The 23,596-nt window shown below is 30.6% G+C and overlaps 1 protein-coding gene and 1 long non-coding RNA gene across 2 annotated transcripts; one reads left to right on the forward strand and one right to left on the reverse strand.

Annotated features, from left to right (window-relative positions):
- The first annotated feature begins 3,514 nt into the window (after positions 1 to 3,514).
- On the forward strand, positions 3,515 to 6,362 carry LOC130655701 (uncharacterized). Its single transcript, XR_008984727.1, has 2 exons — positions 3,515 to 3,801; positions 5,964 to 6,362. It is a non-coding gene; the product is annotated as an uncharacterized LOC130655701 (long non-coding RNA).
- Positions 6,363 to 19,101: 12,739 nt separating this feature from the next.
- LOC130653647 (uncharacterized) lies at positions 19,102 to 22,996 on the reverse strand. Its single transcript, XM_057456170.1, has 9 exons — positions 22,861 to 22,996; positions 22,306 to 22,364; positions 21,125 to 21,274; positions 20,552 to 20,732; positions 20,374 to 20,430; positions 20,197 to 20,271; positions 19,969 to 20,034; positions 19,571 to 19,639; positions 19,102 to 19,498 (listed from the first exon to the last, which is right to left on the reverse strand). The coding sequence occupies exons 1-9, from the start codon at positions 22,994 to 22,996 to the stop codon at positions 19,200 to 19,202; spliced, it is 1,092 nt and encodes a 363-aa protein (XP_057312153.1). The 3' UTR covers positions 19,102 to 19,199.
- Between the last annotated feature and the right edge of the window lie 600 nt (positions 22,997 to 23,596).

Consider the following 23,596-nt stretch of genomic DNA (forward strand, 5'->3'; position numbering starts at 1 on the left):
TTGCAACACAAAATACAAATTCTAAATAATACTAAAATCTCTTATTTTGGTCCTTCGCATACCGACGGTCTCCCACAAAAGTTTAATCAAAATGTAAAAAATGAGAGGTAACGACAAAATCAAAGTTTGCAAAATTTAACTATTTCAGTACATATATCTACTGCATATGCCCTCTAAAACAATATTTTAATCCAAAATGTCAAAGAAAAACAGTTTGCAACAAAAATCAGTTATTTCGATAATATTGCATACACTCTTTCCTCACAAAAGCTTCACAAACTGTAAAAAAAAGAATGGTTGTAGGGAGTGCTTCTGATTCAACAAAAAAAGTTTTTTTGACATATTGCATCTAGCCCTTACCCATTAAATCTTACACAAAATTTCCAAAACTATATACGATTTAGAACACATCAAATTTAAATCGAGAAGGATCAGTCATTTCGATATATTGCACGGAGTCCTCCCCAGTAAGAATTTATACAAAATATAGAAAAACAAAGCTTGCAAGGTGTAAAATTGAATTCTTCTTCTGTGTATATATATATGGTCCTTCCTCGCAAAATTAACATAAAATGTCAAAAAGGTTCAGATATAACATCTAACACAACAAAAATCAGTTCTATCAGTATATGTCATGCCATTGTCTTCCACCAAATGTTCCCCTTAAAGTTTCACAGACACAGCCTGTAAATTAAAAACAACTAAGATCAGGTATTTTGGTCTATTTCATACCATTCTGTTCCAAATAACTTATAAAATGTAAAAATTGAGTGGTAAAACAGAAATGTCAAAAAGAAGAAAAAAATAGCTTACAAAGAGTATAAAATTGAAATCAACAAAGTAGCTCTTTTGGTGTATTAAATATAAGCCATACGCACAAAAGTTTACACTAATTGCAAGAAAATGGTTGTGTTTAGTAATTCTAAATTAAGAAAAGTCAGTTCTTTTAGCATGCTGATTAAGGTTTTTGCCCACAATTTCAAACAAATTAAATTTACATTTTAAAAATAAGTAATTTCTGAACTTTATTTTCAGAATATTTGGAAGAAAAGAACTTCGCAAACCAAAAAAAACCCAGGAAAATGTTTAAAATTTTCAGGGTTAATAACGTTTGATGTGTTTTGTGGGAATATATATACTGGGAATCTTTAGTTTAAAGCTAGCATTAGCTAGCTACAGCAGCTAATAGCTAGTCACTTAAATATAAACTGGAGACTTAGCTAGGTATAAAGAACATGGCTACATATATATATATATATATATATATATATTCCTAGCTAGCTAGCTAGTTGTTGGTGGTGGTTGGCTTTTTACGATGCTAGCTATAAAACATGTCTGGCAACAATAATATAATCAAAACTGAAAATAAAACATGAAAAAACCTTACAGAACCTTGCTATGATTAATTTATAAAACCATGCTCTTCTTCAAATGTTTTTTTAAAGATTTATTTTGAATGAAAGAGTAGAGAATACTCAAAAAGAACAGCCATCTTTTTCGTAAACACAATTTCCGTTTTATGCTAGGAACTTCATTTAACAGTCCGTATGCTTTGTGAATATCTAATACCGTTTCATATGTAGCGATACCTATATATATATGCTAACATAGAGTTTTTTGGCATAAGGGTATATATATTTATATCGTTATTAGCAGCGGGTTATATATTTACACCTTATGTGCGATTTCTATGCAGTACATCCCTAATTTTTTTAGTTAAATTTTAGCGTACGGCCACGTCATAGGAAAGTGACCCGTGATTTCCGTGTCGTGGACTCACAGTTTTACTCACGCAAGGGAATTAATATATAAGATACATATCAACTGGGGTGACAGATTTGTGCATAGTTCACTGGATGAAATCATATTTGCTCTACTCTGGATGAAATCATATTTGCTCTACTCTCTCTTTATGCAGGTCAAAGCACAAAAATAATCTTTCTTTCTTTTTATATTCATCGAAACCGCTGGAAGATAGACCAATTTCTTTTATGATCATCTTTTATGCCAGCTTTGCGTCCCATGTAATATTTTTATTGATTAAGTGTTGTTAGCTAGATTTGTTCACAATTGCCTGGAAGTTTCAGCCAATTACTTTAAAATGCTGATCTTTTGAAGTAATAAAGTATCTATAGAGATTGTGTATTTTTTTTTCAAGGTTTGTGTATTTTATCTGCACCTACTGAAGGTATGGTTTACCAGCTATATATGTCTAAGAAAAAATGTAAGAAAAAAGTATTTTTAAATTATAAATTTTGCCAAATTTTAATGTTGTAAAAAATAAATAATAACAAACAACGTCTCTTAATTCACCAATCATGTATTTTTTAATTATGAGAGCAGAAAGAACAGAATTTTAAACATTAATTTTACAATTTGCACTGCAAAACGTTTTATCAGATGGGAGAAAAGAAACCACTTCTTATGTTTGAATGTCGTTAATTCTGACACCACCATATATTTTGAAAATTAAGAGTTTCAAAGTTATTTAACGTTTTCTCTAAATACAATTTCCAGTTCAGAGTATGGAGGTAGCACGAATACTAATTTTTTCAATTTTCAAACATGTAGTTTGGAATTTTTTTCTTTTTTTTTTAATTATAACATAGGCAATGTCACCGCCAGGTTTATCATTTTTACAATTTTTTTCTTTCTAGTTATGGCGCAGTTAAATTCTTAATTAAGAGAATTTCAAAAGAAAAATAAAAAGCGTCGAAAAAATATGTTAACATAAATTTCCCCACATTTTCGTAAAAAGGGTATTTATTTTAGACTTACATTGTATAATATTATTATTATCATGTATGCAAATTTAAAATGAAAACTCTTTCCATTTAACATTTTAACCACTTTGTTCAACATCAAGGGGAGTCCATTTTTTTAATGGAAACTTAATTCTTTTACATGATTCTGTTTTTTGTTTGTTTTTTCTTATGATTTTTGTTAAGAAAAAGTTAAGAGTTAAGAAAAAAAGAAATAAAATTTAAAGAATTGTGTTTATATATATATTAAATTACTTGTTTTGAAAATTTTTAAATCTTGTTCAGCAGATAAAATCGTCTGAAAAAAAAATTCGTATTTGGATATTTATTTTTTATATAAATTTTTATTATTTAAAAATACTGAAAATACGTGTTTTTCCGCGAATTATCATGTTTATTTTTAGGTAGTTTATCGTCACATTAAATTATAAAAAATAAACACAGAAAAAATTCTTAAAAGGAGATGACATCATTGACAAAAAAAGAAATAAAATAATAGATAACTAAAAAAAGAAAAATCGTCTTTTCCCACGCGTTTAAAGGAGCCTTTGGTTCAGAACCTTTAACAGCCACTGGAAATATAAATTAAAAACAGGATTTAATTTCCCTTATACATATTTTATGAAGGTTTACTATTTTAGAAACTTGTTAGAATACTTCTAAAATAAAAAGGGTTCTGTTATTGACGTCATTAAAACTAAAAAGAAGTACAACGACTATACTATATGATTATTTTCACATTGGGGGAAGCAATTATGAAAAATAAGGGTTGTGATTTCCTCACAAATTTTCAACATATGTCATAACGACATTTTTGGTACGATAAAAAGTTTTATCACCAAGAAAGTAATAACAAACAAAAACAAAATATTTTTTTATTCATTAACAACATGTGTTTTAAGCAACAAGTAAAGGAAGCGATTATTATAGTGTTTACAAAATTGTTGGGCAGATGTAAAGTATAAAAATCCTCGGATGATTGAGTGGATTATTTCCATTTGGATAGCCGTGGAACAGCACAGTCTAAAGAATACAAAAGGTAACACTATCTGATATAACCAGGATAAATTATTTAAATCTGCTCTCAGCTTTCACACTTTGGCAACAAACAATTACTTACATGTTCTTTATCGGTAATGTTCGAAAAACATCATTCTAATACGATACAATACGATGCGATACGTTTAGAAAAATTTTTTTTATCTATCATTCAAATAATTTAAAATCATTTCATTATTTAATATTAATTATTGGCTTTGAAATTTCGAGGTTTTTTTGTAAACACAAGAGAATTTTTAGAGGCGTTCAAGTTTGATAAAATAAGCAAATTTAGGGCCGCTAAACAAACAAGGTTAATATAAAGAATAAGAAAGTTAATTATTGAGTTAAATATTGTGATTGTTATTTAAACTCATGTAACAATATGCAATAATGCGCTACCACGTGTTGGTGTTTTTTAATTAAGAAAAAAGCAAAAAATTGTGTGTTAACTGCAAAACGATAATTTTTTTATTTTGACGTAACGTCACAAATGTCGGTGTATCGAATTGAAATTTAATTTGTTTATTTAACCATGTGAAATTGTTTCATTGTACGTATCACTTTGACATCAAATAACTTGGAAATGGACTGAAATAATGGATTTTGGCCGCTGCTAAGATACCTAGGGATAACTTGGGTCCAAAATGGGATTAAATCAATTTATTGTTTCTGTAAAAATTCGTCAAAAACACATAGACATTCATATGAAAGTTTTAGACTGTACACAGTGTTGGCAACAGGATAATAAGTTCCTAAAAAAATTAAGGAAAAGGGATAATGCTGACGTCATTAAAATTTTTTTATGTAAATGTTTACTTTCTTAAATCATAGGGATTTAATACAATTACTCTTGCATGATACGATAATTCTGTCCGCGACAGGAATAGCAGATGTGTTCATTTTCTTCTGAAGTCGACGAGATTCTACTAACTAATACTTGTGATGTAAAGTCACGCCTTAAGTGCATTTTACTGACGCCAATAAGTTAAATAAGATAAATGAAAACATTAAAATGTACCATATATGCTCTAATGACATAAAACGGATATATCTTTCTCAAGGTAATAGACCAAAACTAGTCAATTGTTAAAAATTGCACAATTTTTCCCTCTTGGAATCAATAACATCATCAAAAACATTAAACTCAATATATCTGTAATTCTTAGTCAAAAGCACGTGATGTTATGGATCTTTTTTAACCGCGTTTCAGGCTCCACACAATAAAGGTGAAGTGTTAACAAACTTCTAAAAAAAATGTTCATCACGCGTTCTTCAAACCTTCATATCTCCTGGCGATACGTTCGACAAAAATAGATGAACATATGCATTATTTTTATCAGTGTTCCAGGATCAACACAATAAAAGCAACAGATTTAATATTGCAAAAAAATATTATAAATAAATATGTTATATATTATAAATAAAAATACGTCAATAAATACGGTATATCTAAATAATAAACCTATATGGACAAGTCATTAATGACATCAAAAAATGCCACCGTTTTTCGTTAACTGTTTTCCTCCTTGATATGTCGGCTTTTTCATAATTAGTAAAACTGTAAGCTCCCAGGACAAAATGGATACATTCCAGCCAAACTGGGTTTGCCATTTTTATACATTCACGTCATCAAAATTTCGTTGATATCATTGTTTTCTTAATTAAATCAATTTTTCATAGACTATTACCTACAAAAACTGTCAAAAACCGTATTTCAGTAATTGCATGGTTTTCAAGTGAGCGTCAACTATAACTTTAAATTAGCGCTAATTTTCTTCGGACAATTTCAAACTAGCTACAATAAACAAATCTATTTTTAGACACAACTTATGAACTATAAAACTTAAAAGGAACAACTAAGCTATTTCATTGGCTAGAAATAGGATATATTCCGTGCATGGTTACACGGCAGTATAAGTAACAGCAGACATAATACAAATGTAAACTAACGACGCTATATTATTTAAAATTGATCTAAACTTTTGCTGTTTGGTGTACTTGATAAATTATGTAAGTTTTTTCAAAAGTCATTTTGCACTTTAGAAGAAGGAAAGAGTTTGGTTTTAACTGCCTTTAAAGTTATGAGTTTACAACAGCTACCTTTCAGGGACTATTTTAATATCAGTATTTTATTCACATGAAGTGATTAATTTTTTTTAGAAGTCAACAAAAAATGGATAAGAAAAACATTTTGTTATGCTTCATGGTGTTATGTTTAATTGCGAATTGCTATGGCGCTTTTCCATGGAAATGCATACAATGCCAGACTAAATTCGATCAATGTAAAGCAGCGAATGAAAGTGAGATGTTTATTTGCCTTCGCGCAAAAACTCGCTGTTACGAAAGTTGTAAAGCAGGACAAACTGAGAGATCGAGAGCGCAAAGGATTTTATTCAAGAGAATCCTAAAGAAAATGAAGAGGACGGAAAGTTAACAAATATGTCTTAAGCAATAAATATGAGTGTTTATATTACAGACAATTATTAATATAATCGTGAAATATTGTAGCTTTTTTGATAAATTTATATGATTCGAAATACAACATGTTTTAAATATAAATAGGCAAAGTCGATATCCTAGGCGACGCAGTTGGAAAATTAAATAATTATTCTCCCAACAATGGTAACATAACAATATTTATTTTTAAAATCTTAAATTATGTTTTAAATTGGCTGATGTATTTACATTCACGAGCTTTTAAATTATCATGTTGTTTTTAAAGTGTTTTTGAAGTCAAGTAAATGAAGGATAAGACGTTGGATTGTATGACTCATTATCTTTGGATACGTTAAAAAAGGTAATTTGGAAGATAGGTTGTATCTATCTTCAACCAGTGTATGTTTATTAAAAAATGTAGTAACTACCTTTCTACAAAATATTCCCTTTACTTTTCTACGCACAACTTTATTAGATTTTTGCGGAAGAATAAACGGCTTAACCCTATTCGGGTTGGGGGGAGCTTTTCTACCACCCACTTCCCCATTCCCAATTTTTTTAAAAATCTTGTAAAGTAGGAATGCCTGTAGAATAATTATATAATTTTTATTATGACGTAACGCCTGCTGTCATATTAACAGGCGGTTTAAAAAAAATCGGACAGATTTTTTTTATTGACATATATCTTTATTAACAGTTCATAAGTCATATGGTCGCCTGCTATGAGATAATTTCAAACATTTAAAACGTTTGAAACTCTGATTCCAAAGTTTCTGTTCAATTGTTTTAGCTTTGTTCAGGTTTATAAATATATGATGACATCATTTTAGACCAGATGACCTCATCAATTTTTTTTTAATCCAATTGTCCTCCAATTGCCACAAAACTATTATTATTATTATTATTATTATTATTAAACATATATTTGGCATCCATAATTTACAAATGGTTCTTCTGCCTATTGGTTAGCAACAAATAGTTTTACGGTAATAGGATGTCTCCTTTATTATTTTTGGAGCCACCCAAAAAGCACAGCCTTAATAGGTTTATGTTTTATCTGTATTGTACATTTTGTCCGAAATTTTAACTACATAACTATGAAATTTAACTATTAAAATAAGACGGTAATTTGGTTGCAATAACTTCTCTTTTTCGCCCCCAAGTTCTTTCTAAGGAAAGCAACCAAATTTTCCCCAGAATGAATAAAATAGAATTATATTTACACCTACGGACAACTACGGCCTAGTAAACAAGTTATAGATATTACAACAACAACAAAATAGGAAGGTGCAATATGCCCTCCCCTGTCCGAGTAGCAGGAAGTTTCTTTTTAGAACGTTTTTTTACTGAAAAAGGAAATTTAATAAAATGACCCATTAATTGACCAGAATGCATGTATCAGCATTCGTTACTCGGATAAAGCCTCACTAAAATGTAACGTCATAATTGTTAATTTACTTATTTATTTATAGATTCTCCTGAATTAGAGCATAATATTATTATCAGATTATTTTCAGTTATTCTGTGTAACAGATTTCTAAAAATATCACCAAACATTTCGTGATCTTCTGCAGTACGGACACAGTTAAGGAAAACCCTATAAAGGGATTGCAAGAGGGTTGTACAATGAAGTTATTGCTAAACAGTTTTAATTGAAGATGAAATATTGAATTGCACAATTTCACTATAATTTCGATAAAAGAATTTGTTTTTTAAATTGCGCAATTTAAAAACAAATTCTTTAACAGATTAAAATTTATAATAGGAGAAAGTATCAAACTTTAAATTACATGTTAATATTTTCACATGAAAAGTTTCGTTTTAGAGCCAAGATTTTGTTGTTTTGTTTGCTAAGATAATTTTTTGTCTGGGCATGCATTTTGTACTAGTATTTACTACTAGTACTACTTTTGTACTAGTATGTACTAATAGATAATCATTGTTACAGCAGTTATCTGTGTAATGTGTAAAAGCAGGAATTAAAAGCCTGAGTTCTGTTTGCCATCAATTCAGCCTACATCTCCTTCAGGCACGTTCTTAAAAAGTGCAAACAATGTGAACTAATTGTTGAGATCGTCTTACAGTTTTCCAAATTCAGTTTGCGACCCACTGGTTTGCACAATTATGAAGAGCTGTATAAAACGTTCAGGACTCTCTGCTATATAATATTAGTGCTGGCCTCTACAAAGTTCGAGATTTGTGTGAAAATAGTTAGACGTTGCCATATTCAGGACAATCTAAAAAATTTACTACATTTGCCAATATAAGCCTATCCTAACTGAGGCCTCTTGCGTTTATAGTTGGGCTATTTACACGGCTAGGCCAGATAGAATCCACTATGTTATTACGGTTTCAGATATGGTTCAAACGACAGACCAGATTGTTAAGATACAATTTAACATTTCTTCCACACATATTCTTGTTCTGCACATATATATTCTTTGTTGCATAATGTATTTTTGTTGCATAATATATATTTGTTGCATATAATTAATTTTGCTACAAAAAAACAACGATATATATTCTTGTTGTACATATATATTTTTGTTGGATATATTTTGTTTTGTTGCATCTGTATATGTATATAATGTTACTGCAAATAAGCAACCATAATGGGGAACTCCTACGATGGGCATTTATTTTGGTATAAAAAAAATTATATATAAAACGACATCAATTTATCCAATACTTTATTGGATTTTGAAAAATTGGCAAATGCTAAAAGGACAACTTGAAATTTGTGAATTATATAACAAATAAAAGGCTCGATAGTACAAACATACTTAGTTACAAAGCTTTAGGCCAAAATCAAAAATATTTATTTTTAAATAAAGATGTGGTTATGGTTTTCTTGGTGACTCTATTTATCTTGCATTTCTTCCGCCCAAATAGATTTTTTTAGGTTTGTTAACTAGTCGTATATACTCATACTCAAGCTGTGTGTGTCTGTGACAGGCAAAGTGGCTGTGATCATTTTCCTTTGAAATAAGAAAGCAAGTCTAAAGCAAGTCATTGCTTTTCACTTTTAAGTTTGATGACAAATAAGTTAGAAACAGATGGAATTAATCAACGTCATCTCCTGCGTGGGAAACTAGATACCACCTGGGACATGAGACCATTTTCCTAAAACTTGGTCAACCCCCCGTTTATAACAGGGGGTTGATGGCGTCATCAAAAAAAATTAAATCACACAACTTCTTTAACCCTTCATCAAAGGGACACGATTCCGTATATTTTTTTTAAACAGCGTTTTCAGCTCTACACAATAAAGACAACGGGTAAACGAATTTCTATTTTTTGTTTCGATCCGTCATTGTCGATGCCATCAAAATTTTAATGACGGATTTTTTTATTATTCTCCCTAAGTGTTTTTTTTACAGCCAACTCATGTTTTTTTTTTTTTAGAACGTTTTATTTGCAGTTTTTCAATGAAATTAACAATAAGCCGTTTTGTAATAAAAAGCACAACAAGTTACAAAAAAGTGGATCCATCCACAAGTCTAAACATGTAGGTTCTCTGTATTGTGATACCCTTATTTGAACGGTATATTTTGCTAAGGATGCACAAAATAGCGCTGTCAGATATATAAGGTACTGGCGAAAATCTGAGGAGCACAAAACATACGACGTTCTAACTCGTAAGATTGGCCAACACTGTTTAAAAATAGAAAGGCTATAGAGAACCATAGAGCTACCAAGATCAACAAAAAGCCACATTTAATGACGTTGCTTAACCCTTTTTTTACTTCACCAATCAATATTGTGACGCATCACTTTGTGGGCTTCCAAAAATATAATGATTTGTTAATAATGGTAATGAATGCTTGTGCGTTGTGTTGTGGCCAGTATGACCTAAAAATCTGTTGCAACTGCGCTTGCGTATCAAAGTGATTTCCAGATTTTTTAGTCCGTACCATACCGTCCAAAAAAAAAATTTGAAAAATTGTCTTCGTTTACACAACGCAATAAAAAATCAATGTAAAACAAAACAAAGGTAAAACAAGATTTTTCGAACGTTAACAATTGTTTCTGAGTATTTTTAACGAACTTTAGCAGCCGAATAAAAAACTATAACTAACCACATTATGAACATATTCTTTTTTGATGTTTTTAAAGATCAAAAGTCCAGCTGTTTTTTATTTATAGCGCTAAAAAAGTAAAAAAGCTCAACTTTTGCTTTGTTTTGGAAAAAACACCATCTCTGGAATGTTGTTAGAAGAAGCAGTCTTCCATATCCTGTATCGATGGAAATACTGCAGCTGAAAAAGAGCGCCTTCTTGACTGCTTGATCAGATGACACAAACCTTATGATGTGTTAAGGTTATCGTTTAGGGTAGTCTAATCAAGACATTTTCTACCTTTTGTAGTGTAAAATGTGATCATTAAGATACATAAACACTGCTTAGCATACCTACGTATATATAGAATTAGCACTTTCAAAAACTGCCGGCAGAGGACTATTAGCGACGAAGAATTTCCCCAAAATGCTGTTGTGCCAAATCTTTTATCACCGATTGTGGCTTTATTATATTACAAATTCTTGCAACTTTTTACAATTAAATGCATTTTGCTATTTTAAACAATTTAGCTAAGTCAGAAGAATAAAAAGATTGGTCCTAGAATAAAAGTACACACCAGATTTAAGGAAAAAATCAATCCAATAGGCGTCTACTCTGATCCTAAGGATGATATTTTTTTCTTTATCCGCAATATTTATAAATGTACCATAATCTAAACATGTGCTGAGTTTCACGACACGAACAAAAATATTTCTGCTAAAATGGATCTTTGTCGTTAAAATAAAAACAAGAAGCTTTAAGGCTTGAAGATTTCCGCCTTGTCAAGAGAAACTTTCCTTAGAGCAAAACGTTTAAAGATCGACCCAAGGCTGAGATTTTTAATTTAAAAACAGGATAAATGATTGATTGCGCAAAACTATGTGACTTTACCGCTTTTTGAGGCTTTTTGACTATTAAATATGGGCGAAAAATAACGCAATTTATATATACTTTATTTTAATTACATCTGAATAAATAACAAAAATATACAGATTTACACATACCGTAAATATCCGATTAGGCGCCCAGGATTTTTAAGCCCCCCTCCCCCCTCCTCGAATAAGCGCCTAGGTAATTTCCTCAAAGTTCAATAAGCGCCCAGCACTTATTAAGCGCCCCCACTCGAATAAGCGCCCACCTGATAAAAGGGGGCGCCTAATCGAAAACCACATTGAGAAACTTATTGATTGCACTTATTGAAAATTTTACTTTCATATATTGAAAGCCCTAGAAGGACTAAACTCCATTTTGCTACATCTTTTGTTCAGTTTTATTTTTTAGGAAAAAAAACAAAGTTGAAAATTACTGTTTTAAATTGTACAAATTTAGAAAAAATTTATAAGCGCCCAGCATTTTTTAAGCGCCTCCTTGATTAGGCGCCCATGCAATAAAAACAAAAAATTTAATAAGCGCCCAGGGCGCTAGTTTGAATCAATAAGTAGTTGTAAAAAAGTATAAAAACTGGGGATCTATCTGGAAACAAATTCTGTAAAATTGACAAAAAAATATAGAAGTCGAGTTTCCCAATAAGATAATGTGAAGTAAATACTATTAAATAACCAAAATAAGACGAGAATAAATTATATAAATATACATTAGTTTTAGTGATGGTTGATTTTTCACAATTTAATGTTTGCAGTTTCTCTGTCAACATTTTTTGGAAATGCTGATGATGGCTGTGTTAGATTATGGCTGACTTAAAAAAAGAAGGAAAATACTAAAAAAACACATTTATAAATATGAAGAACTCGAAATAATCTTAGCCATTAATGTGATATTGTTCTGTGCCCTATATTTAAAGATGACAGATATAAATGCAAGGTAAAATAACGTTTTTCACCATTTTATGAAGTTTTGATAAAAAAAATCAGGTGATACTGTGAAACGCCAAATATTTGTGATGTCTGTCTTTCCAAGAAGAATACCTGTGTGTACAGTTTGCAAAGACAAATTTTGGCAGTTTTATAAATATTTTAAGTTCCTAAACCCTCCTAAAAGCATCCGTAAAATGTTATATTCAACAGTGACCAAGAATACCATATTTACTCTATTATTACTTCACCACTAGATTAGTGTTTTAACCTGCAAATAAAGGTGGGTTTAGTCCGATATTGCAAGTTATAAAGGCTGGATGTGTGGGATTATCTTTGGGTAAAAAACCTCAGTGTAGTATTGTTTTTAGCAAAACTCAGCAAGTTTTTAACAAAGTTTGGAAATATGAAGCATAAAAAGCATAAACACACATAGATTTACCTTGGTCTTTTCCAGGCTATAAGCAACGCAACTACCTTCACAACTTTTAATTGGAATTTTAGTACGCATTTAAAATTGTTGTAAGAGCCTAACTTGCCAAGGGTGCAAATTATTTGCACCATAAACTTTCCTGAAACTTATTTTTGTGGATGAGTGGTACAAAAATGCTTCATTTTGCAGAATATACTGTGGAGATGAACATTTTCACGAAATATGCGGTATTAATTTTTGGGTGCCTAAAGTTCAATTATTTTTGCAGAGGCAAAATCAGTATTCTGTCTAATATAGTATTCAGAAGTTAAAGCATTTACAAATGAGCAACATAGAATTCAATAACTTAGATCCTAAAGAAATCAAAATATGAAGATTGGAGAAGTTTGGTGGAAGAATTGTTGCGGATAGCTGAAATGGAAAATTTTGCAGAAGATGTTTTTTAACCGATTTCTAAAATTTCTTTGGAAAATTTTTGCGGATTTGGCCTAAAATTCTGCAAAAAAAAGTTCCACAAAAATTTATTTCACAGATAATGTATGCAAATTTTGAAAAAGCAGAAAAATTTTTTACGATCCATGGCAAAAAAGGCAGGATTACTTGAGGTGGGAATAACAGGGAAGCTGGATAATATAGTAATTACAGTATACTTGGTGCTTTTTTAAAGCTGCGTTCACATGTTTTTGTGCACTTCAGGGAGAATTTTTATTCAGTGACCCAATTTACGTAAGTTACGACATACTTACATTGCAAATTAAGCTCGTATGTCAGGTGACACAACGTAACGGTCCATTGGCCGAAATATATAAGAAAAAATGTTCGATTTAGGATTCAAATTTGAAAAATACACAAAATAAACGATTAATAACGGACTTGTTATCTTAATACAAAAAGTACACAGCCTTTTTCATAAAGTTCATAAAGAATATTATCAGAAAAATGCACTGTAGATTTGCCTTTCAAAATTTGAATTCTGATCTGCTGCCAATGCTGCATTTTAACAATGGTCATGTTAAATATAAGACAACACTTATTTTACGTTCTTTATGTGAAACTTTATTTGCAATAGTCCATACATGCAAATATGGTTTAAACCAGTCAAACTTTCCGGAAAACTACTGCACCTTTTAGGCTATTAATCATCAGTTTTGGTCCCAAACTGTAAGTCATCCGCCTGCTCACCTGATATTTGAAAAAAGGTAATGGGTTTGATCCCTAACTACAAATAAGGAAGGCCGTTTTATAGTTTGGTAGAAATGCTAGGGAATTGCGTAGCTTAAATAAGAGCTTTAAACACTCTGAAGAATTGCAAATGTAAATCACTTTAACATAGTTAAGTAGCAAACTAGCTAGCTTAAAAGATACAGCATTTTTTTACCTGAGAAGTCTCATCGACCAAACCACCAAACATCCTGTTTTGCAAAAAATTGATTTGGAGCTTCAACGGTAACCGACTGTTTTGAGCAAAAAACTTTGGCCTGTGGAACCTAGAACTCGAAGAACTTCGAAAAAATCCTCGCAGGAAGCCATGAATGTCAAATTCTGACAATCTAAGATCCTATTGGCTAAAAAAATCAAAAAAACGCGTTTCTATTGGTTTTTAAGAAATTGAACAATTTCCAAGCCCAGGGTAAGTAGGTTACTAAAATAAAGTATTTACCCACTATAGTAAATACTTTTATCTTGGACATCGCGCGTCCAGGCTCTACGTGGTCCCTATCTTTCTATCCTTCAAGGCGATTTTAAAGATTCCGTCTTACTCGGCGGAAATCAAAAAATACGACGTCATTTCTTATCTTAATGACGTTATTAAAACTCTTTTTTTAAAGAGACATCATTTTTTCGATTTAGTAAATGTGTCCACCAACAATTTAGGCTAAAACTTAAAATTTAAAGAAATTAAAAAATAATTTTTTGATAAGAAGAACAATAAACTTTTAATAGTTTCTGTAAGTGGATTTTTCCATGGTGGTCTATTTTATTCCAGTTAATAAACTGATTGATAGTTAAAATGAAAATATTTTTGTTTAGTATATTTAAAATTTATTTCGTGAACTTTTTTTAATCTTTAAGTATACATGAAAACCAAAAATTTTTTTATTTTTTTATTTTTATTTTATAGGAAAACTTAAAGTTCATAGAATATTTATTTAGAAAAATTTAGAAAAACCGAGACATACTTTTAGTACTCAAGCGGAGTACACCTTTCAGAGCTTTTGTAGGCTCCGATACGGATTACTCTATATAGTTAAAATGTGCGACTAAGGCAATTTAAGCGCTGCTTCTTAATTACCAGAGTTTAGCCTTCTGAACTAATAATCTGAATGTGCATATGCTTAGAAGGATTTTAAACTAAAATTATCTTCTTAACTTAACAATCTTTAAAGGAATAAGAAATGAATAAAAATTAGCTTAATTTGTATCGTAAAATATTTGAATAATTACTTGGCATCCAATCACACTTGCCACACACACATACATACAATTATATACAAGGAAATGCGATGAAGTAAGATTTCACCTCTATTACCGACTTTCATACAGCGCAGTTTGGGCACGAGTAACGCGCTTCTAGGGACAAATTTTAGCCTGTTTTTGTTTGACTCGATAGCCCAGTCAAGTTTCTCGGTCACTTTCTCACATAGAATTATTTGTGTCATACGGAAAAAGGCAGAAATGTGTAACGTTCTCCTAATTCTTTGCATTTATACTAACGTCTAACTTTTAAATAACGCGTTGATATGGTGCAGCTAGTCCTCTCTGTGGTGTATTAACTTTATTAAAATGCTTCAAGTAAGAACAACCTACAGTTATTAACTTTTACAAAGTTCAAAGTTGGATACCATGCAAAGGGTATTTTTAGCTATGTGGCCTGTGACAGTAAGCATGGACTGAAGTACTTGTTAAAATATCATAACACATCTTTTCGTTATAATCAACCTTTAAGGTATAAATTAAATATAGCTAGACGACTGAAACCACCAATGTAAAATGTATGCTTGGCTATGGCTAGCTACCTAGAACAAGGGTAAACAAGAAGGACAACCAAACATGAATTAGGGCTAATTGTAGCGAAAGTATAAAAAATAGTTAATCCAATATCAAGCTGAAAGAATCAAGATATGGATAATCATCAAAGGCCATTGTCAAATTTGGACGAAAGGTTATTAAAAATGCCGCAACTGCATATGTAGCTAGCTTATACTGTCTTAATTACGTGATTATCTAAAAGCGAATATTTAACTCCATCGACTACATAACTTTATGGTTTAGCATCTCGTACAATAACTTTGTTGTGATTGAATTGGAAGTCATCGGATGAAAAGCGAATCAGTAAAAACATTCAAACATCCATGTAGCTACTATAATTTTGTTGTTTCAATGGAGACAAAGACGTGGAATAAAGACATATTTTCAGATAATGTATAAAGAAATGATCTGCAGATCCATCGTCAATTTAAAATTTAAATTTTAAAAGTTTTTTAATTTTTAATTAAACTTTTTCTGGCTAACTTTTTCTGGCTGTTTTTTACAGAAAGAAATTTTCATGATTTTTTTAGCTTTTATCTTTAGTTCACAAGTTCACAACGAATTTTAAAAGTCAGTGATGTCTTTATAAATTATTCGCTGAAATAAATTCCTGTGGATAAGTATCAAGAGAACATTATGATTTCTTTTCAACCTTATTCCATCTCTGTCAGAAAAGTTTGACCTACCATCCCCCTTTTAATATTAGATTCCTAACCAATTTATATAAAAAAAAATTTAATTTTGGCTAATCTGGCAAATTTAAAGTTTTTTGCGAGAATTATTTTAATGTCTTTATATATATATGCAACATAGTCGCACCAAAAATAATATGATATAGATAGTATTCTGAAAGTCGATAATAATATGATAAGCATACTATTTTACGGCCTTGCAAGCACCGTGTAAAGCTCTGCTCCTAATATTTGCGTAGCTGATAAATAAAAGATGGCGGGCTGTACTTTTTCTTGTGTTTTTCTGCACTTTTCTTTAATTGTAGTGCTTCTTTGTATAATCTACCTAATGGGATATTACAGTAGTAACGTAGCTAAATAACAGACGGCTGGCTGTTTAAAGCATTGAAACCAACTAAATAGATTTTGTCAGGCGGCTTTGTTGTCTGGTAAAATAAAAGGCACCCTACACCAAGCTAGCTCTAGGCAGCTTTTTGTGTTTCTTGCTAAAATGATGCGGCTGCAACCTCAGCATGACATGCTGTTGTGATATTCATTATCATCATTAGATGTATTTAGCCAGCTACAGTTTTTAAACCTCTGAGTCCTGTGATATCAGTTTAGCTAGCTAGCTATAGTCCAGTTTTAGTCTTTCATACTGGCAACTGTTGCTGTTGCTTAGTGGTTTTAACTGAAATAATTGACAGGATATATCCCTTGATATTTGTGAGGCTAGCCATGTCTAATCTAACTACTACTCATCTTATTTTGCTAAACACAAATGTTGATTAGATGTTTAGGGGGAAGGGGTGAAGGCTTAATACGTTGACTTAGGCAAAATGACACAATTATATATAATAACAAGGACTTATACATAATAGAAACAAGAAAATTTATATGCTTTATAAGAGTAAGGCATTAGTTTTAGGGCTGTGGGTCTTGTTGTTATTATTTTAGTCAAGCGAGTATATGTAAATAGAAACAGCTCGGTGAAGAGCAATTCGGACAGCTTCGATTACAATATTTTGTGATTGATTGCCTTGAAATAAGGAACTTTGGTGTTAGTAATGAGAATTTTGATGCTTGCTTGTTTATTGTCACCATGTAATTTCTGTTGCAAAATTGTCACTGCATGATGTATATACTACAATAAAGTTGTTGATTCCTATTGATGAATATACAAATATATATATTTATATATATTTTATTGAAAAAGGGATTGATTACTCTGCATTGTCAGCATGAGTGTTCGCTAAGAACACGTTCACTACCTAGCACTGCGCATAGCTCTGTCCCTAGGGGCATTGAGCACTCTGGTGACATGTAGTGCCTGTGGCCTAGTCGGTGTAATGGGTTTCAATACCATCAATTACAAATCGAAAGGTTCATGGGTCAAATCCCACACTAGCCCAGCTGATGAGCCATGATACGGCGAAACAAGCTTGTCCTGGGATGTGTATATATATATAATATATATGTAATTTTATTCTCCTTTTAGTGAAAGTCTATGGTACTTAGATTTTTTAAGCTCCCAGTATAATGTATGAGTTGCTTATGGTATGAGTGATATTGGTAAGATATTTTACCCTAAACAAAATAACATTATATTATACTGTATATATTTTCTCATTATTAATAAGAGCTGCTTGAACAAAACCTGCCTAAATTTTTCTTGGAACAATAATGATCCCTGAAGATTAGTTTGTTCCCTATGCAAGGTATGAAAGGAACACAAATTCTAAAACAAATTTGAGTATTATGTTAAAAATTGATATATTTTTTATCTTTAGATTGTGCACTCAAAAAATTGCTTTCACGCCCTGTGAAACCAAAACAAAAAAAAACACGGTTTATAGAATTCAAACGAGACTCTCGGACAGGTTAATTTGTTGTTTTAAATAAACATTACTTGGAATTTTAGAAATAAAATTATTATCGTTTATTTTATTTCCTTAGGACAGAGAGTTTTCAAAGTCCCATCCACACCAAAGAAGAAATACAGACCACGGAAAAAAAAATTAGTTGCAGAGAAAGCTCTTCCTGATAACGATGGTAGAGATAATATTGCTGGTCTTAAAGTTAAGCGAAACTGGCCTTTTTAATTTTTTTATCAAATAGGGTATTGTTTTTTAGCTGCCAATAGTGAAGATTACTTCAGTTGTGATGAAAGTGATTCAAATATTTACACACAAAACTCAGGTATATATATGTGGCTTGTGGTATTTATAATGCAAAAATGGTTTAGCTGATGTATATATATATATTCAATTTTTTATTTATATATATATATATATATATATATATATATATATATATATATATATATATATATATATATATATATATATATATATATATATATATATATATATATATATATATATATATATATATATATATATATATATATATATATATATATATATATATATATATATATATATATATATATATATATATATATATATATATATATATATATATATATATATATATATATATATATATATATATATATATATAAATATATTACATAGTGTAATGCCAACTTTTACATTTTTTACATTACAAAATTATTTTGTAGAATCATTAAGAATCATTGCTAGTTTGATGATAGGAAACAAGAAAAACCAAGGAGATCTCATTTTTTAAAGCTGTAATATACAATTATCAACAAAAAAATGTCATGAAAACATATATGTAACCCAGTTAAATATATATACAGTTTAAGAGAACATTAACATACATGTAGCATAAAAACACAAGGCTCAAAATGTTTAAAAACTTTGAGCCTGCCTTGCAAAACCTGCTTCTTAAAAAAGACGTGTTATTCGAAAGTCTCAAATAAGGAAGTAGACAATATGTTTTTAATTGGTCAGTTGAAAAGTTTAACCCACATCTTATCAGATTCAGTAACTATGAATATATATTAAAAGAAAAAGTTAAACAATGAAAAATTAGGAGCATAAACTAAGCAAAAAATCATTACATTCTTTGCTTAGTTCAAAATTTCCACTTTGTTCTTTCAGTTTTATTATATATAAACGTGAAAATACTTTCTTTGGTCTAACAATATTTTTCCAAAAAAGTTTGCATTTATCACCAGATTTGTAAATACTTTCTATTTTATTAAACCATATTCCATCCACTGTTTTTCCAACTGAAATAAGCCTGGTAAGCCAAAAATGGTCACCAGACTCTGGTGATGCATAAACGGCAACAACATCTCCTGGATGTAAGTCTTCCTTTGGGATTTCTAAAAATAAATTGCATCAAAATTGAAAATACAGTAATGGTGCATCCAGAAGATACAGCTTACATAACTTACCAAAAAGGCCAGGCACGATTGAGATACGATTCTCTATATTGCAATGGCTTATAGAAGTTTCTTCAGTACCTAAAAACAGTAAAGAAAGTATATACACTATACATAACCAAGTAAGTACTAACACTTTTGTATTTGCATAGTCTCATATCTATCACAAAGGTTCGAATGAATTAAACATTATTAACTCTAAACAACCATCAGTTTGTAATTAAATGACAATATCTATTTTTTGTAAGTTTTTCGGGTGAGATTCTCACTTGTGGAACTCTAGATGAGATCATCATTGTGCCAGGTTAAAGGAACACACTCATTGCAAATCACACTGCAAATATTCTCAGTTTACTAAAATTATCATGACACAGAAATGTTTATAAAAATAACAAGATATATATACTAACTATTATTCTCCACAGTTGTTTTTAAATTCAGTTCAGAAGGATGAATGACAAAGCTCGCTTCTGAAGCTAATTAACATAAAAAGTTCTGTAAAATGATAATGCAATTATAAAAAACACTCTACCACCCAAAGTTTTGTGAAAGAAGAGATGTGAAATATACTGTAAAACTCCGCAAAAAGAATTGTTCCAGCATGACTCAGCTCATTAATAATTAAGGTATAAACTTACTACTTTCCTGCATTGACTTCCCAGTGTGCTGCATTGTAGGGTTATCAGTAGAAACATTATTAATTCGTTCAGCAGCTACAGAATAATGAAGGTAGGTTTGCATTTTATATCAAGTTATTGATTTGTGCTAATAATTCAGTGGTTTAGTGAAATGTATTACTGTATAGACTTATTTACCAGATGGAATTCTACAGGGTTCTTGTACTGCTGTTTTTAAGGTCGTAGATAAATATGCTGGAATAGATAATTGAATATAGTTCATATTTCTAGAAGTAATTTAGTCTCATTTATGTGCACTTTGTATATGTCCAACTATTATCTGTGGCAAGAAAATACAATGTGAAAACACAATAACCCTCAAAATTATTCCTAAATGACTGCTTCAGTAAGCTTCCCAAGGAATCACTGGCAGTTCCTTCGAGGTACTGGGTAGCAAAACCAGGAGTCGCATATTGATCCATGGTGATGTTGCTTTCGCCTTTTTTTATATATAAAACAATCGCATGATGGCCCTCTTTTTCATGGAGACCAAGTAACTAAACAAACACAAATGTTAATTATTATTTATATATATATATATATATATATATATATATATATATATATATATATATATATATATATATATATATATATATATATATATATATATATATATATATATATATATATATATATATATATATATATATATATATATATATATATATATATATATATATATATATATATATATATATATATATATATATATATATATATATATATATATATATATATATATATATATATATATATATATATATATATATATATATATATATATATATATATATATATATATATATATATATATATATATATATATATATATATATATATATATATATATATATATATATATATATATATATATATATATACTTACTCTTCCATGAATAATTTGCTTTTGCAAGTAGCTGTTTACTTTGCCCTTCGGAATGTAACTTTCTAACGTTCTTCCTTTTTTTTCAATTTTGTTACCACATGGGCATACTTTTTTAGCTGCTGCATTTTCCAGGCCGCATACCTGACATTCCTGTAAATAAATGTTCTTGTCAACAGCTTAAGAATACTGAATGGACACCCCTTTTTGAGTGCCCCTCTTTTGATTAGAAATTAAATGAGAGCCACCCTTAAAATTTTCAAAAAAGGTTCTCATTTGATAAAATAGTGGTTAAAGGAGGCACTCATTTTGAAATTATTCAAACAAGGCAAAATAATACAATTAATTTATAGGAACATCTGTGCATGCGAGATAAGTACAAACCTATACCATTAGATTTTGTGATGCATAGATATGGATCGAGTGGGACTTGAACTCATGAACTTTGCTAGCAGGGAGATTGCCCCAATGTGCTATTGATCCAATCCGATGCTATCTATCTATAAATTAGCTTTTTTAAACTATTTTTATTTGTACCAATATAAATATCCATATAGTATGCAATGAGTTCACAAGTGCCTCCCCCTGAATGAGAGCCCCTTCCTTAAAATTCCAAAATTATTAAATATATACGGTGTATATTTGTGTTATCTATTCTTCGAAGAAAAGTTCTCCATACGTTTACGCAGAGCAAAGTTACATGTATTTTAAATAAAATAATATAAATTGAGAAACGTGTGTGTATAGTTTTTATTTTATTTTACTTAAAATATATATAATAACTTATCTTTACTATATACTCTTTGAAGGCTTGTTCTTATTGTGTATTACTTCGCCTTGGTTTTGTTTTTTTAATCATTTTTTAACATGCATATATATATATGTATATAATTGGGAACTTGTAGCAATTTACATGTTATATTATGTATGTTTGTTTGAGAAAGTGGATTGATAATTCAAAAAATTTTATGAATATATAACTTTAACTTTATAACTTTAACTTTAATCAAACTTTGTTGGTTATTCTTTACTGTGAGTGTTGAAATATATATAAATATTGCATGGAATAACCTGAATTACTCAATTGTTTTCTATTATTCTTTCATATATCCTTTACGTCAATACAGCATAAGAGACAAAGATATAAATTATTAAAGAAAACATATCACTGTAACCAAAAATACCTTTAATCTCTTTGCATACTTAATATTTGTTGGCTTAACTTCGGCGGTTCTATCGGCATCTATATATAAAGTATATCATCATCTGTTGAATAGATAGATAGATAGATGTGCATATTTTACATGGCTAGCCTCACAAATATCGAGGGATATACCCTGTCTATTATTTCCAGGAGGGGCCATGGCTTAGATGGAGAGTCCTAGAGTATTTAATGCTCATTTTGAGCTACGCAGACCTAATTAGTAGGGCCCACGCTCTACTAGACAACTCCCGGCAACATCCAACGGCCCACACAGTGTGCCATCTCCCCTATTTCCCTCACATGGCTTGGGTTAACCCGGGGCTATGGTAACATTCACTCGCCCATGTTGAATCGCCGTCAAGAGGAATCGAACCCCGGTCTCCCGCACAGAGTACGAAAGCTATAACCACTAATCTACGGCGCCACAAAATAAGAATAAGAGAATAAGAGAATGTAACTTTATATAAAAGAAACGGCAACTCGTAGTTACATAAAAACAAGCGAATGAGAATTCATAATATGCAGACATGCCAACCATGCCCTGAGATTTTCTTAGTTGACCCCCATATGGTAGGCAGCATACCCAATAACGTAATATCACTTAACACAATTTTAACATAACTTCGACCCCCCGCTTGTAATGGAGGAGCATAACAAACACCCTCCCTCATCTCTGAAAATTATGCAACAGTTAAATGTTTCCTCCTTGTTGGTGATTCAATATAGGCAACTGAATATTTCAGTAGGTTAGCTACAGCCATGTGAGGGAAATTGGGGAGATGGGACACTGTGTGGGACGTTGGATGTTGCCAGGGATTTGTCTGGGTAGAGCACAGATCTTAAATGGGTATGTGGTGTAGGTCATAAAATAAGCATTACACACTTCATTCAGGACTCTTCATCTAAGCCATGGCCAGACACTGAAATGATAGACAGACTCGAAATAGGCTCTGTCATGTGCCTATCAGATTGTTATTTCACAGAAACCTATTACGATGATGGTAGCTATAGCTAGCTAGCTGCTAAGCTGAAAATAAAATTTTGAACTGGATTTCATTAAGAAAGATTTCTTGGTAATAGCCAGCAGTGAAATATAATTATATACCTCTTTTTTGACCACTATTTTCCATTGTTATTGTGCTAGATTTTTACTTGTTACGATGTGATCTGAGGACAGAAATTTCCCGCTTAAAGTAGGTCACGGGCGTACCATCGCGCCATATATTACCACCACTCAGGCGCCCTCCTTTTTACTATGACTATCATATTAT

The sequence above is a fragment of the Hydractinia symbiolongicarpus genome, chromosome 8 (assembly GCF_029227915.1).
Source record: "Hydractinia symbiolongicarpus strain clone_291-10 chromosome 8, HSymV2.1, whole genome shotgun sequence".
NCBI classification, from domain to species: domain Eukaryota; kingdom Metazoa; phylum Cnidaria; class Hydrozoa; order Anthoathecata; family Hydractiniidae; genus Hydractinia; species Hydractinia symbiolongicarpus.

Bases quoted from the DNA above. Each gene is read 5' to 3' on its own strand.
- LOC130653647 (XM_057456170.1), bottom strand. From the start codon at position 22,996: ATGAGGGAGGGTGTTTGTTATGCTCCTCCATTACAAGCGGGGGGTCGA. The intron at 20,431-20,551 runs GTTATTGTGTTT...TATCTATTCCAG, and splicing joins ATTTAGGAATAATTTTGAGG to CATATTTATCTACGACCTTA. The intron at 19,640-19,968 runs GTTAGTATATAT...TACTGTTTTTAG, and splicing joins AACAACTGTGGAGAATAATA to GTACTGAAGAAACTTCTATA.